Source organism: Grampus griseus (assembly GCF_964374135.1).
Source record: "Grampus griseus genome assembly, chromosome: 6".
Lineage (NCBI taxonomy): Eukaryota > Metazoa > Chordata > Mammalia > Artiodactyla > Delphinidae > Grampus > Grampus griseus.
Window position 1 is genome coordinate 100,004,741 of NC_139000.1, and position 22,108 is coordinate 100,026,848.

At 53.7% G+C, this 22,108-nt stretch overlaps 1 protein-coding gene across 1 annotated transcript in view; it reads right to left on the bottom strand.

The window, feature by feature from the left end:
- The window catches only part of LOXL2 (lysyl oxidase like 2), a 97,447-nt gene that overhangs the window by 1,646 nt on the left and 73,693 nt on the right, over window positions 1–22,108 (bottom strand). Inside the window, exons 8-13 of the mRNA XM_082656742.1 lie at window positions 19,039–19,206; window positions 17,115–17,280; window positions 12,042–12,285; window positions 5,112–5,227; window positions 3,816–3,952; window positions 11–122 (exon numbers count right to left, since the gene is read on the bottom strand). Of these exons, the coding sequence (XP_082512868.1) occupies window positions 11–122; window positions 3,816–3,952; window positions 5,112–5,227; window positions 12,042–12,285; window positions 17,115–17,280; window positions 19,039–19,206 (943 nt within the window). The remainder of the gene's footprint in view (window positions 1–10; window positions 123–3,815; window positions 3,953–5,111; window positions 5,228–12,041; window positions 12,286–17,114; window positions 17,281–19,038; window positions 19,207–22,108) is intronic.

Genomic DNA, 22,108 nt, shown 5'->3' on the forward strand with positions numbered 1-22,108 from the left:
GGGGCCTTACCTATGTGGCAGTTGTACATCCAGATGCGGTGGCCGTCATAGCGGGTCCTGCACTTCATGATGTTATTGGTGTAGTCGGACTCCGCCACCTCGTAGTTGGGGTTGATGACGACCTGGGGGAGAGTCTGGTTGGAGGGGGTCCCGCCCCGGCCACCCTCCGTCCCAGGCCCAGCTGAGATGCTGAGACCAGGCCTGCCCCCAGAGCCGGGCTGACCTCATGGAAGGGAGCAAGCATGGCCGGTGCTGTGTTCCAGAAGCAGCCCGGTGGGCGCAGAGCTGGTCGGAGATGAGGTCGGGGAGGGGGGGCAGAGGAGGGTGAGGCCTGGAGGAGTGAGACCTCCGCGTACCTCTGTCTGTCTCAGTGTAATTCACACACACACACACACAGTCATACCCCGTCCTGGGTGCGCTGGGAGGTCTGGTACAGAGGCAGGAGCTGGGGCCTGGGGAGGCCACGGAACGGCTGTTGAAGGCGCCAGAAGGGAGCCGGGGAGTAGGATGTGCTGGGAGGGGTGGGGGCAAGGCCCGGGCGCTGTGGGGAGTTGGAGGGGGGCTGCCCTGGGTGCTGGAGACGACACTGCTCCCGGCGGTGTGACATTGGACATGTCCCTTCTGCTCTCCAGGCCTCGGTTTGCTCTAGGGGACCCCCAAGCCCTTCCCGCTCACCAGTGCAGGGCCTGGGCTCTCGGGGAGACTGGGCCTGCTTGTCCCCCTTCCTCTGCATCATCCTAGGAAAGAGGGCACAGCCCAAAGGAGCAGGGGCAGGAAGACCGTCATTTTGAGGGGGCTTCTGAGAGCAGACAGAAAAGGGGGATTTGGGGTGAGGAACCCAGAGGAGAAAGGGGAGGGAGGGGGAGGGGGAGGGGGAGGGACAGAAGCTGGGCCTGGGGCTGTGGGCGAAGGTATGGAGGACACAATGGAGGCTTTTCCCGAGGGCCCTGCCACATGTGGAAGGGCTGAGAGCCCAGGGAGACAAGGGGGGCAGTGCTGCCCTAGGTCAGTGTGATGGGGGAGGGGTAGCCTGCTAGTTAAGGCACATTCTGTAGGTTTGGGGCCCTCAGGACCTTTCCCTCCAGAAGGGCCTGGGTGTGACCCTTTAGTAGGCTGGTTGGGCCCTGCCAGAGCTGCTGTGGGAAACGGGCCAGTGGGAGCCCCCAGCCCTGCATCCTGGCCAGTGCAGGCCATGCTGGGGGCCCCAGGCTACCACCGTGACTCTGTGTCTCTAGGTAAGGCTGGTCAATGTCCCGCTCTGGGGTGACCTTACTTTTCTTTGATCTCTTTTCTACCGGACAACCTTAGCTGTCCCCTGCCCCAGCCCATGTCCAGGATGGACAAACCCCCTGCACCAAGGCCCAGGCAGCCCCTTGCCCATGGACAGCCATGCCCTGAGGGAGCCCACCCAGGTGTCCCTGTGGGGTGACCGTGTGGGTAGTAGGGGCTATCAGGGCCTGCTTGACCCACTTGGGTGCACAGTCCCATCAGACTCTCAGATATATGGTTTCCAATCTCGTGGGGATCACTGGCTTTAGTTCCTTAGACAAAGGACCTGCTGTGGTTTACAACAGCAAAGATGTGGAAGCAACCTAAGTGTTCATCAACAGGTGACTGGATAGAGACGTGGTACATATATACACAATGGACTACTACTCTGCCGGAAAAAAGAATGACATTTTGCAACTTTCCACAACATGGATGGACTTGGTGGGTATTATGCTTAGTGACATAAGTCAGAGAAAGAAAAATACTGCATGTTATCACTTCTATGTAGAATCTAAAAAAATAAAACAAACTAGTGAACATAACAAAAAAGAAAGACCCACAGATACAGAGAGGAAGCTAATGGTTACCAGTGGGGAGAGGGAAGGGGCAAGGCGGGGGTACAAACTACTGTATATGAAATAAATAAGCTACAAGGAAGGATACATTGTACAGCACGGGGAATCGAGCCAATATTTTCTAATAACTATAAATGGAGTATAAGCTAGAAAAATATTGAATCACTATGTTGGACACCTGAAACTAAGGTAATACGGTAAATCAACTATACCTCAATTTTTAAAAACTTGAAAAAAAACCCACAAACAAATGAAAAATAAATAAATTGGCAGTGGCCGTGGCAACCTTATATTGAAAAAAAAAGATCTGCTGTGGATCCAGGAACCTAGTAACCTAGTAACGCACTGAGCCCTGCCTCTGAGCCTCTGCGCACAGGCCCCTCCGGATGGAACGCCACCTCCTCCCCGGCCTGGCTTTCTCCTGCCGGGAGAGTACTCGTGCCTGCACTTGGGTCCACGTGGGAATGGAGAGAACCGGTGACTCAGGCCGGGGCTCTCACACGGCTAAAGCTCCACATCTATCACAAGGGACAGTCTTTTCCATGAACAAGCCCCTAATGAGTTAATTTGCTACTTGTCTAGTTTAGGAGTCGAGAACACAGCATACGGAGTCATGTGACCTGGGTTGGCCTGGCTGTGAAATGTGAGTAATGGTAACACTCATCCCTGGGGTATTACATGAGACCATGGGTTCACAGGGTGTAGGCAGGTTCTGGCCCATCACCGATCTTCAAGGAGCCGCAGTTATTAAATAGACATTGTCAGAATACACGATGCTACACGTCCCCCAGGCAAAGGGACAGCAGACCTCAAGCATACACCACCACGCATGGAGTACGTGCACAGACACAGATATTCAGTTTTTTAAATAGAAAGCACTCTGCTCTTCGGTCGGTCCTCTCCAAGTCTGCGGTTCTGGGCTTGTGGGTGGAAAAACGCTCGGCTGTCTGATTTTCAGTCTCTGAAATTGACCAGGGAAACTTTCAAAACCCCTCTGTGGTCACTTCCCTGCAGGTGTTGGTTCCTCCCAGGACTGTCTATAGGGTGGGGACCGTGACTGGGCCCTGCGCTGGTTGAATGCCCCCTTAGGAAAGCTTTCAACACAGCTTTCTGGTCGCCCACTTGCCACCCAACCATCAAGCTTGAAAGCAAGACGGGTAGGGATGTGGGAAAAATGAGAAGGCGAAACGAAGCCTCCAATCTGTGCCCCAGAAGGGGAGATGGTGGGGATACAGTGCCCCTTGGCCCCTCCACCAGTCAGGGCCCTGGCTGGAGCCTGCAGCTATATGCGGGAAGAGGGGAGGCCAAGCCCTCTTAGTTCCTCCTCAGGGCGGGCCTTCCCCCTGGACAGCGCATGTGGAAGTCCTGGGAAGTCTCCACTCAAACAGTCACTGGAAAGGCTATCTCTAGTCCCTAACAGCCTACCATTATAGATTCATTTCTTTGCATTGAAAATTGCCCCCTCTGCAGATCCCCTTCTATGGGGCAAACGTTTCTGGGAGAGGCAAGTCACAAACACTTGGGAGTGAATGGCTCTTTGTGTGACTGCTTTTAGCCTTAACAGCACAGAGCAAGGCAGGGTGAGGGCACTGGGAGAGATGGGGTGGAGGTGAAAGTACAGCTCCAAAGGACACCAAGAGGTGTAGGTCGCCTTAGAGTCTGTGCACAAATTCCCGGCCTGAGGACCAAATCTGGCCTTCAGATGCATCCTGATTTGCAAGCACCAGGTGTCAACTGAATTGATGTCTCAGGAGGTCTGCAGTTCCCCACCGGCCTGCATATCTCACATACCTAGGTTACTTGGGTGACAGCGACAGCCTCCGGGCGTAGGACTCCGTGCCCTTTAGATGGCCTGGCCTCCATGCGTTTTCTGCCTGGGCACCATCAGAAGGCGGCTACCCACCCACTTGCTAAGGCAGAGACACCTCCTCCCATCAGCGGGGGCCCGGAGCCCCTTCTCATGCCCCTCACCTGGAACAGGTAGTCTCCAGGGGGCACGTCGGTGATGTCGACCCACTGGCAGTCGATATCATGGCGGTACATGTCCCAGCAGCCCATGGTGATGCCCTGCTCGCCGAAGTTGGCACACTCATAACTCTTCTGGATGTCTGAAGGCAGGGGCAGAGGGAAGCCCAGTCACCACGCACCCATGACCCCTCTGCCGGAAGAGGCTTCCTCTGCCATCTGTGCCACCCTGCCCACAAAGGGCCCCGAGCAGCCCTGCTGGGTGGGTGACATCCCCAGACCCCACCCTCAGCATCTCTCTGTTCTCCCAGGCCGACAACCTTGGCTTCACCTGGGCTCAGCAGCCCATCCCTTCCGTGCTCTCCTTTTGATGGAATCCCTCCCTCTTTCCCTACCCACAACCCACTGCTCCCTCCTCCACGAAGCCTTCCCTGGCCACTCTGGCCCACCTTGGCCTCTCCAAGGAATATCAGCCTAGGCATGAAGCGTGTGCTTATCTGGGTTTTTGGTGTTTATTGTTGAGCTTGATGCTGGGGTCATCTTGTCTCCCTCTGGGGAATCTGCACTTGAATGTGGACTCAGGTCTGGCTTGTTTCTCTGACCCTTCCTGGGTCAGTCCATTGTCTGGCATATGGTAGGTGCTCAAAACCCATCTGCTGTGTGATTTCCTGGTATGTCAGGGGCCACGTCAACCACTGACAATTCGCACCCATTTATCGAGAGGCTGCCTCATCTGGGCGCTATTCTAAGCTCCGGCCATTCTGACAAGGGTCATCGAGTCTCCCCTGGGAGAGCCTGGTCAGGCCAGGATGGCAGGTGCGCGCACAGGTGGTCATGGTGCAGGCGTGGCAGCTGACTAGGGGTGTGAGCGCGGTGCTGCCTCTGCCTGGGGCAGTCGAGAGGGTCTGGGAACCTCAGAGTGAGGGTTTAACTTGAACCTGGAGGTAAGAACCAGTGTGGCGGGGCACTTGTGTTGGGACCCAGGGAGAAAAGGCTGTAGCAGCCAGAGTGGGAGGGGACTGCGTGTCAGGTTCAAGGGTTTGGGCCCTACCCGGGCGGCCACGTGGACCCACCAGTGTCCGTCAGCATAACTCTGGGGACCCAGGTGCCTTTACAGCCAGGCTTTGCCTAACCCCCAGCCCCAGGCTATAGTCATGGGATCCCCAGTGAGGAAGGTCGCGGGGAGAGTCAGCAGTGGCCAGGGTGACACAGAGACCTGCGCCCGGCCTCGGCTTCCAGCCGGGTGAGTGCACGTGAGTCCCTCCGAAACTTCCCAGCACCACCTTGCCCCGCCAGAGATACCTCCTTCACATTCTGTGTCCTCCAAGCAGAAGCTGGCCTTGTGGCCCTCTGCCACCTTGGTACCATTGAGGTTTAGCAGGTCGTAGTGGGTGAACACCTCCATGCTGTGGTAGTGCCTGGGGGCGAGAGAGGGGGCCTGGATGTCAGTCTCTGGAGTGACGGCCGCCTGCACGCAATGGCCCAGCTGGCGATTTCCCACTGGGGACACCATGGGCAGAGCAGTGTGGTCCAAAGTGGCGGCCAGCGGGAGAGGAGTGGGCAGCAACAGGGCATTAGGAAAGGGGGGATGGAGCTAATAACCATGGTGCTTATGTGGGCTCTGGAGGGACACAGCCCGCTCACCTCCCCAGGCCTCAGTTCTGTCATCACCTAAGTGGGAATAATGACGCAGGTACTGCACAGGATGTTGGGGAGAATAGTAAGATGAACTGATGAGCAGAGGGCCCGGCATCAATAATAAGCTCAATAAATTAGGACATTTTCAGTAAATGTGTGTAACATCTTCCGGGGTGCTAAAGCGGCTATCACAGCCCATGCCTACTTGAGACATTTTCTGCAGACAAATGCAAGTGACTCTTCCCTGTCTTTTGAAAACCTTTAAGGTGGGAGTGTGGTCGGGAGGGAGGGAGGGAGACTGCAGAGGGGGAGGAGGGGTGGGAAGGGCAGGGGCTGATGAGTGGGACCCACGCGTGTCCTGAACCAGGCGACGGAGGCCGAAGTCTGTGCTCCTGGCATCGAGTAAATAAAAAAAGAGGCGAAAAGAGGGCTCTTAGGCCCTGTGGGAGGGAGAGGATGGCAGGCACACCCTGCGGGCCCTGGGAAGGAGTAGAGGGGGAGAGAGTCTGTACACCCCCGTGGCTCTTCCCTCGGCTGAGTGTTTACCTAATGGTGTGCCAATCGGTCACTTGGCAGGAATTGAGAACAGATGCGGATTCTTGGAAAGGCCTGTGTTTGGTGCAGAATAAACAAGGGAAACAGCTGCCGCATGTTGCCCTGGGGCCTTCCTAAAGCTCTCGGTGGCCAGGCCCATCCTAAGCTGCTACACATGTATCACAAGCGGCTGCAACGCACTTATCTCTGTCATTACAGGGACATTTGGAAAATGGGGAAAAACTGAGGAACAAGGTACCAAGGCTTGGGGAACAGAATCACATGTTTCATTTCCATGCGAGCTGAGTTCCCTCTGCAGGAAAGAGGGAATGACAGCACGATCCCCCATCAGGGGTTCTGTGAGGATGCAGTAGGAGAAATCACAGAAATACCTAACACGGGGCTTGGAACAGAGCAGCACTTAGTACCTGTCAACTCTCTGCTTACTACCACTACTCCCAGGAGTGATGGAGTCGTGTTTAATTACTGCCACCACCATTACCATGGCTACGATTATCCCCAGGCCCGGAGAGCAGCTTCCCCGCCTCCCGGGCCTCAGGTGGTTGGCTTCAGGTCCCCCCGCTGGATCGGGAGCAGAAGAGGACAGAGGGAAGAGGGGAATTGAAAGGATAGGTTTTCAGGGGCTTCCCTGGTGGCGCAGTGGTTGAGAGTCTGCCTGCTGATGCAGGGGACACGGGTTCGTGCCCTGGTCCGGGAGGATCCCACATGCCGCGGAGCGGCTGGGCCCGTGAGCCTGGCCGCTGAGCCTGCGTGTCCGGAGCCTGTGCTCCGCAACGGGAAAGGCCACAACAGTGGCCGCAGAAAAAAAAAAAAAAAGGACAGGTTTTCAGAGAGGAAATCAGAGGCTCTTTTCCCTTCTTCCTGTGTTGGGCTTGTGCTAAAAAAAAATGTCAGAAGTTCCTAAGTTGGGCTTTTCCCAGGTCACTCATGTTTCTGGGTAAAAGAATGCTGAGCCAGGGGCCCACAGGGAACGGTCACAAGGATGCATTTTGTGGCAGTTGAAGGGATGACTCTGAAAGAGTCTATTTTGGCTTCTTGAAGGAGCAAGGTGAGACATGAGGTCTGACTCATCGCCTAAAACATGTCTGCCTCTTTCAGAGATGGGTTTATGTTGTCATGTTTACCGGCTGGAAAGACTGAAGAGGAATAGGTTTATGTTCCGTTGTCTAAACAAAATTCAGACAGAGTCCACAGATGGACTCTTGTAAGGCTGACCTTCTCCCGCTCCCCTGGCTTCCTGCAGACTCGATTTAAGAGTCGTCTTCCTCAGCTCCTCAGTTTTTCCCTTGTGGATATCGGGAGGGAAGCAGCTGGTTTGGAGCCTCCCCATGCTAGCTAGCTGAGGTCCGGGAGCCTCTGTGCTTTACCGCTGGGGCAACCGTGGATATCAGCCCCGGGGCCACGTTTCCCTCCCAGCTGGTTGGCTGTGGAGCCCAGGGGCACCCACCTTCCACCACCCACACACACATCCCAGGGGGTATGGATCGTGGCTGCTGGGAAGGTGATCAGGGGAAATTTCCTCTTTTCAGGCTGAGTGTCCTGAACTTGGGAAGTCTAAGAGGGGGCCTGATCCATGGGATAAAGATAGGGAAACTCCGATTTGCAAAGAAATTCCAGAAGTCTAAGGAGGGAGAGAATACCTGACACTAGAGGGAGGTCATTGTAATCTGGATGAGAGGAAGGACAGCTTTCTACCATGAGACTCCACATCACAGTATTCTAGGACACGGTACTAGCCGAGGCAGGAGGTGCTGGGTGAACACGTGGATGACACAGCTAGTCCAGAGCAAGAAGGGAGGTGTGGGTATGTTCTGTTACCCTAGGTCATCTCGGGCCCAAATAAAACTTTCGATCTGAGCATCAGTGTGCGTTGTAGAGATGTTTCACTCTTTTTCGTTTCCCACACCAGCCACAAGTCTTCCGGTGCCTCCAGGATGGAGAGTCGTGGCCGGCACTCAGCCATGGTTGGGAAAAGGCTCCCATCCCCATTTCAGAGAAATCTGGGGGTGTGTTCCAGCCTCAGGAGGTGTGGCCACAAAGGGCAGGGTCCCTTCTGCTTGCTCTGCCCCGCCCTCCTCATGTGCTAGGCAGCCCCTGGCTGGAACAAAGCCCCACGGGTAGGATGAGGGCCTAAAATTGTCTCACAGAGGCCGCACTGAATCTGTGGGGCTCTGACCTGATACGGGGGCTGCTCCGCACACGGTAGGGGGTGGGGCGGAATGAAGGAAAGTCCCCCCTTTGTACCCGGGCCATCCCTGACCGGAGGGCTGGCACCTGTGCTGGCTGTCACCTCCCTGCCACTCCAGCTCCCAGCTCCTCTCCCGGGCTTCCCCAAGATGTGAGGAGCAGGGAGACTGAGCCCTGGGACAGAGCAGGGGCTGAGAGCCAGGAGACGCCGGGTTGCTCTGTGCCCAGCTGTCAAAGCTGTAACATCGTGTGCCAGGGGAGCAGGTGTGGTCCCACTCCCTGAGACACAAGAAGCAGGACGGGGACCCCCATCCTGGGCCCAGAAGGGAGAGAATACCTGACACTAGAGGGCTTGTGCTAAAAAAAAATCATCAACCAAGGGCCAGGTATATGAGAGAGAATGGTGCAGGGCATTTCCCTCTAGGTCTGGCTGGGGAGGAGACTCCTAAGGGGGCCGTTCTTTGTTTCATCTTAGGGCTGTCAAAGAACATAGCTCTGTTCCTCATCATCGTATCAAGTAAACTGGGAGCTATCGTTTTCCCCATACACACTACTCTGAGCCAAGGTTCTTTTTTTTTTTTTTTTTTTTCCTTTTGCGGTACGCGGGCCTCTCACTGTTGTGGCCTCTCCCGTTGCGGAGCACAGCCTCTGGACGCGCAGGCTCAGCGGCCATGGCTCATGGGCCCAGCCACTCCGCCACATGTGGGATCTTCCCAGACCGGGGCACGAACGCGTGTCCCCTGCATCGGCAGGCGGACTCTCAACCACTGCGCCACCAGGGAAGCCCTGAGCCAGGGTTCTTAATTCTGGCTCCACAGATGGGCTTCAGCATCTGTAAATCTGCTGAAATAGGACATTAAATCGAGAAATAATTTTTTTGAGTGGAGGACGGGCCAGCTTTCATCACACTCCCAAAGAGACCCAACGGAGATTCGGGCCAGGATTCCTGTTGAAAGGTCCTCCCTGGAGCTCTGGAGGCCAGGGGTGGAGAGTTTCTTAAACCCTCTGGGGTCCTTATGGTCAGAGGTTCTCAGCCATGGTCCAGGAGGTCCAGGCCTGAAGGAACATATGCTTAGCCAGTATGTTCTTTCCCACCCGTCCCTCCCAAACCATTGATTGCAACATCTATAAACAAAGAAAGAAAACAGAACACAGGAAAAGCTGGGGTAGGGGTGGGGAGGACGGGGTCAGGGTTCCTGGAGCACCAGATGAGAAGAAACACTTCCATGACGTTGCCATGTGTATTCTTAGGGAAAAGACCATTCCTTGGAGGGCAAGCCTAGGTCACAGGGAGACTCCTACCATGTGATGTCTGGGTGGAGTGCCCATGCAGGGCAGAGATGCAATTACCCTCTACTTGTAGGCCCACAGGACAGCACTTCCGCCATGTATTCTCTGAAGGAAATCAGGCACCCATATGTCATGGCTTTAATTTTACTCTCTGACTTTCTCCCTGCAGAAGACCTCCATGCTTCTATATAAAGACCTAAACTTTTTTGGCTAATTAGGACTTTTAGGACATACGGATAGTAATTACAGTTGACCTTTGAACAATGCCGAGGTTAGGGGCACGGGACCCCCGTGAAGTTGAAAATCCAAGTACTGCTATCACTGCCTCAGAAACAAAGGAGTTGATAAATGACTCACCCGAGGGCAGGAAGCTGAAACCGTTTGGATAGATTCGGGACTCAAGCTCTAATTCTTTTGATTCCACGTATTGTAATCTCTAATCAGACATAAACTTTTCCCCACACTGAGTTAATTTAAAAGCTGTATAGGGTTTCCCTGGTGGCGCAGTGGTTAAGAAACTGCTTGCCAACTCAGGGGACACGGGTTCGAGCCCGGTTCGGGAAGATCCCACATGTCGTGGAGCAACTAAGCCTGTGCGCCACAACTACTGAGCCTGTGCTCTAGAGCCCGTGAGCCACAACTACCGAGCCCGCGTGCCACAACTACTGAAACCCACGCGCCTAGAGCCCGTGCTCTGCAATAAGAGAAGCCACCGCAGTGGCTTGCCTGCGCACCGCAACGAAGAGTAGCCCCTGCTCGCCGCAACTAGAGAAAGCCCATGTGCAGCAACGAAGACCCAACGCAGCCCAAAATAAATAAATTATTTTTAAAAAGCTGTATAATGAAAATGCATACAGTGAGGTACAATATGTATCGAAAACAATCCACGTATAAGTGGACCCGTGCAGTTCAAACCCGTGTTGTTCAAGGGTCAACTATAAAGGAATATCAGCTCCCCTGAGTTCTACTGTACTCCTTTTATTTATTTATTTATTTGGCTGTGCCTGGTGTTAGTTGCGGCGTCCGGGATCTTTAGTTGTGACATGCATGTGGGATCTTCCCCGACCAGGGATTGAACCCGGGCCCCCAGCATTGGGAGCACAGAGTCTTGGCCACTGGACCACCAGGGAAGCCCTCCACAGTCCTTTCTTTTGAAATGGGTTAAACAACTCTATCCCCAAACAGATTCGAATGTGACTAGGCCGTAAGTTATGACATGAAAAAGCCGCACAACACAGATTTCTGATGAAGACTGGGCGGAGGTACCAGGCAGAACGCAGGCTTGGGAGTCAGAGAGGCCCCGAGTCGGGGTCCCTGCTCCACGACTTCACCTGGGGCTAGTCCCATGAACGCAGAGCCGCCGTTTCCAGACTCAGGAAAACGAGGGTTCCCTGCTCTGGCACTTAGAAGGGGCTCAGTAGATGTTAGTTCATATGTCCCTAACTGTGATCATCACATCTTAGAGCTGGAAGGATGCCTGGTGGTCAGCCAGACCGGGGCCTCTCAGACTGCTGTGCACACAGTCCCCTGGTGACCTGTTAACACGCAGATTCTGCTGTGAGTCAGCCAAGGACACTGGATTCAGCACTGACTGCAGAGGCTGCCAGCCCGCCGGCCCCGCTCTGAGAAGCAGGGACCTGGTGCACAAGCTCCTGATTCTGAGCACAGAAACCACACTCCCCGTGCCCAAGTCTGTGGCCCCTCACGGTGGGGGGCGGGGCGTGGCTGCCGGGTTGAATGGCAGGGGTCTCCCTCCCTTCATTTTCAAAACTGTACTCACTCTGCTCCCTCTACCTGCCCAGCTCAGGTCTGAGCAGGAAAATGAGAACCATTACTGGCAGCCGGTTCAGGATGAGGGTAGGAATCAAGGCAAAGGGACAGAAGGAAGGGGGAAGGCAGGGAGATGAACAGGGAGGCTTCTGTTGGCTCCAGCTAGGGCTGGCTCTGGGATTGCACTCTGTTCTTGTCCACGATTTATAGAGCACTGGGAACAGAGCCACAGACTGAGGGCTGGAAGGGGTATTAGCAGTCCCGGCTGACGTGGCCCAGCTGGCCTGACATCATGCAACAGCTGGGTCGAGAGACCAGGCCTCATGACTCCTGGCCTAGAACTCCTGTCTCCACACCCACCGCCTTCGTAGAGATGTTTAAAACTTATACTGGTACTTAAAGTACACTCCTAAATGAATTCAGAATCCAACAACTGCAAAACCCCAAGCACCCTGCAGAGCGCGAACTTGCTGTGGACACACTTGAAAACTGTCGACTGAGGGTCAATGGAGGGGCACGGGGTTCTCAAAACAAAATTTGTCTCCAAAACGGTAGAGACTTTGGAGCCGAGAGAGAGCGGACTCGGGGAAGAGGAGGTGGGCCAGGGCCCCCTGGGAAGAGAGAATGGCATCTGCAAATGTGGGAGGCCAGTGAGCCATCCCTCCAGCTGGGGAGAACCCCACCCCCGGGACCGTGTGGCCTCTCGGCTCTCCCTAAGTGACCCTGTGATTCTGAACCCCATCTGGGTGCCTCGGGCTGGCGCAGCCTATGGCGCTGGCAGGGAGGGTTCACCTGTGGCAGTCATGCCAGATCCACGCGTGGCGGCCGTTCTTGGGTCGGAAGTCAGACTGGCCATTGTTGTGGATCTGGGAGGAGAAGCGCAAGAGCCGCCGGTAGCCCGTGGTGGGGTTGGTGTTGGCGGCCGAGGCCGCGAGGCAGTTCTCCTCCATGGCGCACTGAAGCATGAACATGGGCCGGTCCTCCAGGTAGGTGCTCTGCTGCACGATCTCTGCGTTGAGGACCAGGTCGGGGGCAGCTGGGAAGGCAGACACAGGATTCAGACAAGGCCAGAGACCCCTCACCCCTTCCTGAGTAGGTTCCGTCTGATTCCTGAGCTGGCACTAGCCTCCATCCCTGCTCGAGCCTCACTGTCTAGAACTGGCTCCTGGTGTCCCCCCTCCAGGTCACCTTCCTTGTGGATCGCTGCCCCCAATTCCTCCCCCTTCTCTGAGAGTCCTCCTGGACGCCTCTGCAGATCCCAGTGCATGTACGCAAAATATGGACAGTTGTTCAACGTGGGTAATGGGTGCACGAGGCTTCGTTATATTATTTTCTCTCCTTCTGAGTGGCTTGAGATTTTCCATAATAAAAAGCATTACAAAAACAATGAAATTGTGCTATGCAGAGAGAGAACACTCTTGGTCTGATTCTTCTGGGAATGATACAAATGTATTTTCCACCATGTGTAATACTGTATGTAGGTTTACAGTCTGCTAAGACTGTTTCCCTTAAAACATAACTTGACATATTCCTTTGTTAGTAAATATCCATTACCACATCCATTTCACGGCTCCATAATATTTATTCATAACCCTATCCCGTACTTTTAGACACAAGGGTTGCCTGAAACCTTCCAGTTAAAGATGAAGCTGTGATAAACATCCTGTAGCAAATCTGTGTATGTAACTTTATTTCTTTAGAATATATTTCTATAAATGAACCTGCTGGGGGGCAGGGTTGCATACTTTCCAGGCTCTGATGTATATCAGGTTCTACCAGTTTCCACTCGCACTCGTTGCTCTACATGAGCGTTCTCCCCCAGGTACCTCTTTTAAAACAAGCTTGGGGACTTCCCTGGTGGCGCAATGGTTAAGAATCCACCTGCCAATGCAGGGGACACGGGTTTGATCCCTGGTCTGGGAAGATCCCACACACCGCAGAGCAACTAAGCCCGTGTGCCACAACTACTGAGCCTGAGCTCTAGAGCCTGCGAGCCACAACTACTGAGACGGTGCGCCACAACTACTGAAGCCCGCGCGCCTAGAGCCCGTGCTCCGCAACAAGAGAAGCCACTGCAATGAGAAGCCCACGCACCGCAACGAACAGTAGCTGCCGCTCGCCGCAACTAGAGAAAGCCCGCGTGCAGCAACGAAGACCCAATGCAGCCAAAAATAATTTAATTAATTAAAAAACAAAACAAAACAAGCCTGACTTACTCAATTAGTGCGTTGCACATAGCAGGTGTTACAAAAAAAATCACCAATGGCTATAATCTATGTTTGCTAAACAATTGTATTAGAAGGATTAGCTTCTTTACCAAAGGATTAACTAAATTTTTCCTTTAAAAGTGAGACTGTATTGACCAAAGGATTAACTGTAAGTTTCCCTTTAAAAGTGAGATTGCATTGAACATTTCTATGTACTTCAGTTCACAAAAATGTTGTATGTGAACCATTTACAAGACCCATCCATCTTTTATTTCCTGACAGGTTGCTTGTAAATTTCTGAAGTGGGTGTCATCTGTGAGCTTGGCTGCGCTCAAGTTCACCAATGCCCGGACCACTCCTCGCTTGTCTGCATCTCCTTCCCATGGTCCCCAGGCTGCACATGGAGCCCAGTAGATTCTCAGTGATGGGGCCCCGCCGCCTCTAGAGAGCAAACCTACCTGCAGGGACTGGGTGTGGAACTGCAAGGGACTGAAAGGGCACTCAAATGGGATGAGGGGTAGGGAGGCTCCCATCTGCTGAGAACGATTTCCTCTTGGAGGGCACAGACTGGGATGCAGCATTGCAGGCACTGTGTCCTGGGCACACCTTTTTTTTTTTTTTTTTTGCGGTACGCGGGCCTCTCCCTGTTGTGGCCTCTCCCGTTGCAGAGCACAGGCTCCGGACGCGCAGGCTCAGCGGCCATGGCTCACAGGCCCAGCCGCTCTGCAGCATGTGGGATCTTCCCGGACCAGGGCACGAACCCGTGTCCCCTGCATCGGCAGGCGGACTCTCAACCACTGCGCCACCAGGGAAGCCCGGCACCTTTTCTGAGGGTGTTGTGGTCTCTTATTCATTGTCTGCACACTAGTCAGTACTCACTGGACAGCCCCTCAGCTTCCCTCTGAGCTGGGCAGAGGGGTCTCCACCGGCCCCTCCTCTTTCTGAGAGGAGGCCAGCCCTCCCTCCAGCTCAGGAGTCTTAAGGTAACATGGCCTAACTTAGCCGGTAGCTGGCTTTCAGCACCTGCCATGGAATGGGGCCTTGACCTCCCTAACACCCAAAACATCCTCCAGAAGCTCACCCGAGGCGTGCGCTCATCCACCCGTCTATCAAGTATTACAGCGAGCACTGCGCTCGCCTCTCTGGACAGTGCTAACAAGGAAGATCTTAGATTATGGCAGCAGAGACAGACAGCACATATTAATTACTTCATTATAATTGTGACCAGAGCTCGAAGGAGAAATACGCGGCGTTTTGGGAATTATAGCAGGCGACCCAGTCTGGGGAGGGCGTCAGGAAAGACTTCCTTGCAGGCAGTTGCATTTTAGTTGTTCCATGGAGGATGAGCAGAGGTTAGAGGGAACTGCTCTGAGATGCTAATCTCAGTAGCACATGCCAGGCCCCTGAGGCATGAAGGAGGACCAAGGCCTGCGTGTACTGAGGAGGGGTGGGCAGGGAAGGCGGCTTGATATGAGGCTGGACAACACGTGCCTGTGCAAGACCCTGTGTTCACTTAAGTCGGTGGGAAAGCCTGGACGGGGCTGGAACATGAGGCAGCACAAGCGGGGGACAAGCACTGACCCTGGCTTCAGGGAAGGGAAGCAATGGGAGGTCCCAGGGAGGAGCCTCTGTGGTAACACGGTGTACAGGATGGACAGTGGGATGCAAGAAGGTAAAGGGAGTTGAGAAACTCTGGAAAGGTAAAAATCCAGATGGCTCGACTCTGGGGGGTATGATGAGGAAGACAGAGTGATATCAGGGAGAACTTCCAGGTTTAGGATGTAGTTGCTTGGATGAGAAAAAGTAATTACAAAGGGTTGCCTGAAGAATATACTTTCTCTTTCTGAATAAAGTATTACGCCAGATCAGTGTTCCAGGCCCCAATAACTTTTGCCCCTCTGCAGACTCTGACTGATACCTTCAGTCCAAGCTGAGGGGTTCTCTGAGCAATAGCCCCATGAAAGTCAATTTTTGCCTGCCGTGAGGATATGGCGGGCATTGTTGATCTCATAACTCTCAGTCTCATAATGAGAAGTTCCTTTTGATCTCAGTATCTAGAATAGTGGACTTCTCTTTGACTCATGGGTTTGTTTCTATTGCATACTGTGAATTATATTATTGACCAGGTTTCCCTCTTCCCTTTGGCTGCTAGGAAGCTCACTGTATAATTACAATAGTAAATGTATATGAGTCTATAGCAGTAAATGTATAGGACTGTATAGTACATTATTTTTTATTAACCTCTCTCGGCACCATTTTGAGCCACTACCTTTTTGCCAATACCTACTTTTTAAAAAATCTGCTTTAATCTTATGCCACCTTGAATTTTATTTAGGTTTACATTATCTTAATTTCCTTTTGGAAAAAATGATATATTATAAACATAAATAAATCATTAAGCTAAGAAAAGTCTCCTGATGAGGGTAAGACCCCTTTGCTTGGATGCTCTCCCCTTGGAGGGCTGGTAAGGGTGGTCACTTCACTCTCTCCTCTCAGACAGGATGCGACAGCTTATGACGTCTGCCCAGAGAAGCTCGCACTGGAGTTGAGAGTCCTGCCTTACAAGGGTTAGGAGATGTTGAGTGGGTCTAAAAGGGGTTGATGGGAGAAGTGACTGAGTTCAAGTTTAATCTTCTCCCTAGTTCTCCGTGATGGTTAACAACAGTGCATCACTGTTCCTTAAGTGCTTGCATTTGTTGTCACAACAACAATCTAATTTCCAGTTTCCAGGAAAAACAACAAAGACTGTGGATGACAGCCGTTAACTAACTTTGCCAAGATCAGCTAATAGTGGCAGGCAGGGTCTGGTCTGGAGTTCTCTGGCCAGACTCCAGGCCTCTCCTACCTCCCAGATTCACAAGGGAATCATATGATAAGGCAAGGACGGGGGGGATCCAGAGAATAACATGCCTGCAGTGCTGTCAATGGGTCCTCTCAGCATGGAAGGGAACATACTGAGATGGTCATTCTGAATCCTGGCTGGGGTGGGGGAGGAGTGGGGGAGGAGTGGGATGGGCTTCCCTTCTATATTGTCAAGTTCTCTAGGATTCCCAGGGAGTCACCAGGAGGCTGAATCACCCCCAGGGTGTGAAAACAGGCAGGAAATGATCTTTCTTTTTCTTTTGGCCACACCGCACACAGCATGCGGGATCTTAGTTCCCTGACCAGGGATCGAACCCGTGCCCCTTGCATTGGGAGCATGGAGTCTTAACCACTGAACCGCCAGGGAAGTCCCAGGAAATTATGTATGGAGCAGGGCAGAAGGAAGGAAGCTGACACTCATCGAGCACTTAGCGTGTGCTTCACCTGTTAACCCAGAAGCATGTTCCCCAGAAGAACAAGTTCTTAGTCACTAAATTCGCCTAAGGCCACTTAAATAATCTACAGTGACCCGGCCTTTGAACCCAAGGCTCCCAGACTCCCAAGTCCTCCCTCCTGCCTTCCTCTCCACTGTCATCGGGCAAGATTCCAGGGTGCGGGTGCGGGTAGTTCCTCTTGACCCCGACTCTTCCACTTTAACACAAATCCATCTCTGCTTTCCTCTTTTGCTCGGCTCATAACAGATGCCTCAGAGCCTTGCAAGGAATCATCAGTGAGACTCTGATCCCCTACTGGAGCCTGGCAGGGAGGGTGGGCTATGACACCCAGGAGCTCTCACTTTCTGAGCAGGCAACTCCAGCCCCGTGCTGTACCCCGCCCTCGGGGCAGGCCACGTCCTCTCCATCGTGGCGGCAGTGCGCCAGCGACAGCTCCGTTCCTGAGCACTTCACTCCGCTCATGACCACCTTGTTGGCGTTGATATTTCCGTGCCAATACCAGGTCTCCTGGATGAATCAACAACAACAACAAAATGGGCGGTACGTCACCTAGAATTGTCATTTTCCCATATTCTATCAAATTTCAGCCTCACAAAAGTCCCAAGCCTTTACGATCCCATTATTCAGTGGAGACAGCCAAGGCACAAAGAGTCACTTACCCAAGTCATGCAGGCTGTTGGTGGCGGTGCGAGTGAGACCCTCACACTGGATTCTGCCCCTCCCCCCTTCTGGAAAGCACGGCTAAGGGTCTGTTCAATGCTGTGTATCAGGAATGGCAGCTCATGCTGCCCACTCCCTCTCCCTGAGCCCGGGGCAGACATTACTAATCAATCACAGCACTCTCCTCTAAGCCTGACTGTGCTCTCAGAATCCTTCTCAACACAGCTCCAGGAATACACTACCAATTGATCAGAATTGGCAGGAGAGAAGAAATCTATTCACATACGTCAATAGTTAGTTCCACGTTCATAAATCTCATTGGTTCTGTTTCTCTAAAGAACCTGACTACACACCCTTATCCTCTAGAGAGAAAACTGGGGCCTCAGGAAGGGATAGGGCTTGCAATCAGGGGCAGATTTGGGACTGATATCAGGGGCAGGCCCGTTCACAGCCTCAGCTGTGAGGCCCAGGTGTCTTAGGAACGAGCCGACGGGGAACAAAAACAGTTGGACAGCCACTCTGTTGTAATGGGCACTGTTTTTCGACTCTCCTTGAAGAACCGGAGAGCACCCTAGCTTGTCATAAGCAGTATTAGCAGAAACATTACATGGCCCTGCGAAGCCAGGCTCCCAGAGGGCCCCGGGTACCAGAGGCCTGCCCCTTCTGGATGCCCAGCACCTGCCCTGGGCCCTGGGCAGCCCCCAGCAGGCAGTCAGGCTCAGCAAGGCTGCCCAAGTTCTCCCACGTCCCTTCCTAAGAAACCCCTTTCCCGAGCAGGCCACCTGGGCACAGAGGCTGAAATCAGGGTTAGCAAAGCAGGATGGGGGAGCTACAGACATTTTCTTGTTCTGGGAGAAGCTGAAGGAGAGTGTTTAGAGCCAGGATATTGAGGACCTGGGACTCTTCATTCCATGTCACGGGGAGGCATAGAAGGGTGGCCGCTTTGCCCCAGATCACTGCGCAGCCGGCTGGTAGGGCTCCGGTTGGGAACAGACCCGGAGCCTCCTGGCTCCTGCTTCTCCGGCCCCCAGCCTCTTTCTGACAATGTTCTCCCATAGGATAGGGTCCAGAAAGCAATGATTTTGTCTTTCTTCTGATAGGGGGCAGGAGCTTAACTGCCCTCAGCTGAGTCCCTCTCTTTAAGGAAGGGCCGGTGGGGAGGAGGGTGCAGTGGCTGTGAAAGGGCCCTGGACAAGGCTTGGGGATTTACCAGCCAACCAAGGAGAGGATGCCTGGACGTCGACACCGTGGGGAAGCATGTTCTGGGTGAGCTAAGGCGTCTGGGGTGTTGGGCTGGGCGGTCTTCACTGCCCCACAGGACTGAGTGGCTTCTGTCTGCAAAAGGCACATCGGGATGGCCCAGGAGGAGCCCTTGGCATAGTGTGAATCCCGGCACGCAGAGCTGAGACCGTGAAACCAGAGTCCAGAGAGCACATGACCCACCCAAGGACTCAGGGCTGTGGAGAGCAGCGTGGGAGCCGGGATAAGGCTCTTCCTCTGAGTCCATGGCTCTCTGTCTCCTGGGGCTCATGGAAGATGGGGACTGACGAGAGATGGGCAGGATCAGACTGGATGGAGGGTTCAAGGCCCTCAAGGATTTCTCACCTGGAAGGCGTTGCTGGCAAACCCCAGGCCCAGCTGCCGGCAGACCACCATGGCCTCCACGATGCCCCAGTTCTCGCCGCACACTGTCCCCCACACGAGGGACCCGTTCCTCTCCACCAGCACCTCCACTCGGCCCTCATAGGGGTTTCGGCCCCCGTTCAGGCGCAGCTGTGGAGAGAAAGGAAGGCAAGATTGCCACGAGGGGAAGGCAGGCTGATGCCCCTCCGTACTGCCCTCAGTTCCCATTTCCCCAAGGCAGGGGGTCCTGCCTGCGACACAGATCCCACAGCATCGCTGAGAGCCTACTGTGTGCCGCAGGCATCGTGCCCAGCATGGTCTTCTGTATTCGGCCCCCCTCCCCCACCGCACCGCAGGCATCCTGGGGTCCTAGAAGCCTGTGCAGCTGGGGAGGCCCACTGATCCCTCTGAACAGCACAGCAGAATCTGCTTCTGCTGCCCATGTGCCCACCAGGGGGGCTGCTCTTAGATCAGACACTTGGAAGGTTGCCGCCAGAGGCCTTAAAACGGTAGAATCCCCTGACTCTTTCCTGGACCCTTTTCTCCTCGCCACACCTCCTGCCCCCGGGTTCCAGATCCTGAGGCCATCTCCTCCCACAGCGTCCCCCGCTGTCCCTCCCCCGCAGAACTCTCTTCTGAGACCCATACAGCCAGCTGCCTGTCCCACCGGGCACCTCGGAGACCCCAGATCTAACTTGTCCTCTTTTCTCTCTCCACCTAAAGCTGTGCTCTACCTCCCCCTCGTTCCCTATTTCAGCTAAAGCCACTACCGTCTGTCCCAGGGGCAGCACGCCGTGTAGCGTGAAAGCAGGCATCACAATAGGTAAATGATAGGACACAGCTGTGTGCCCATAAAACCCTATATACAAAAATAGGCAGAGGGATGGGTTTGGACTGCAAACTGTAGTTTGCCGATCCCGAACCTATTCCGTTAGACAAGCCAGAAACCTGGGTGCAATCCTCAGCATCGCCTTCTCTCTCATCCCCCCACATCCCGTCAGAATCTTCCTCCGTAGATTTTATCTCCCAGGTCTCTCTCCGACATGCCCTCCTCCCTCCAGCTCCATCCATCCTTACCCTCTCGTCCCAGGCACCATCACCTCTCACCTGAACCAGCCCTCCCCACCTCCTGTTGCCTCTCCTCTTGCCTTCACTGACCCATTCTCCACGCAGAGGCCAGAGTGACGTTTGAAAAACACCCAAGCGCGTTCGTCCCCTAGACACGTCCATGGTTTCCCATTGCTCCACTACTCCCCTCTGCATCCTAATCACGTGTCTCTCTCCTCCCTGTTCTCCGACCTCCAAGGGCACGGCCTTCTTTCAGTTTCCATGGCTACCTAACTTTCTTGACCATGTCACACCGTAAGTCTCATTTCACACTGAAGCCTATTATATACGGAGGCCCTTTGGCCTGGCTGGTCCCACTCATCTTTCCAATCCTAGACCCAACGGCGCTTCCCTCCGGTGGGGGTCAGTGCCCACTTACACAGTCTATCACTCCCTCTACATCTCCTTCCTAGCATTCTTGACAATTACAGTCAAGCTAATTCACAATTTAACGTCTGTCTCCTCTGCTAGATTTTAAGTGCCAAAGAGCAGAGCTGTATTTGTCTGGTTTACTGGACGATCAATAACTAAGACAGCACCTCCCACATGTTAGGTATATGCCAAGACTATTTTTGGAATGGATGAATACACGATCAGTCTTATGGAGTGAAAGCGTGGACCAACTTAAGTGAGCCCAAGCAGGGAGATCTGGAATTTGGGGAAGGGTTCTGAAACTGCAGCCTTTCATCCAGATACCTTACCCTGCTTTCCTTTATGCTTCTAACAGTTCATTCCTTTGAGATAAGGTATAACACTTCCAGGAATCCTCAGCTGTTTGTTTGCCCGTCCTTAGCAACAGCACGACACCTCAGTCACAGGTCGTAATTCTTACGGACTTAGGGGCTGGGAGGGTCACCGAGGTCAGCCGACAGACAAGCCGAGGGCAGACATGATACTCGATCTACCTGCCACGGTTGTTGAGCGGATGCATAAATGAGGTAGTTCATGTAAAGTGCTCAGACAGGGCCTGGCACCAAGTGAGTGCCAAGAACTATCAGACATCCTCACAGCAATGATCATCGTTAGGGTGGGAGTCCCAGCAGAAAGCAAGCCTCTCTTCAGGGGAGCTAGAAGAGGTCAGAGCAGGCAGGAAGGGGGCTGGCCTTCGGGAGGCAGACATTTGTCTTCCTGGGTGGCTCTGGGCTGAAGGAAACCCCGATGAAGCTGGACACTGGACACTGGATATGCACTGTACATCAGCCATGACTAACATATCTTTGGATCTATGTAAAAACACAAACAAATAAGATGGGAAGAGCCATCAAGAAAGTCCTAGAAGAAGGGCTTCCCTGGTGGCGCAGTGGTTGAGGGTCCGCCTGCAGATGCAAGGGACACGGGTTCGTGCCCCGGTCCGGGAAGATCCCACATGCCGCGGAGCGGCTGGGCCCGTGAGCCATGGCCGCTGAGCCTGCGCGTCCGGAGCCTGTGCTCCGCAACGGGAGAGGCCACAACAGTGAGAGGCCCGCATTAAAAAAAAAAAAAAAAAGGAAGTCCTAGAAGGGCCTGAAGTTCAGCAGGGGGCAAGTCACCCAGCTCCAACATGCAGGGGAAGGCCAGCAGCCCTTGGGCAGGGTGCGCCTTCAACCCATCCGGGATATCTCTAGAGGTAACTTCAAGCCATCCCCTCTGCTTATTTGAGTCCTAATACAGGCCTGTATTTTACCATATACTTCCTTTATGTGCTAACTGAACTCTGCCAGTAATGCTGGCACCTTCTGAGAGATGAAATGAATTGTGCGTAGTTCACAGGATCCATTCATTCATCTGGTATTTATTGAGCGTTTACTATATGACAGGCCCAGTGCTTAGTGCTGGGAAATTCACAGGCAGACTTTCAGAGCGCTTATCGTGTCTCTAGAGGCCCTGTGCAAGCCCTTTATGGACATTCGGTCCTCACAGCACCCCTAGGAGGCAGCAGTACCATGTCATCCAAATTTCACAGATG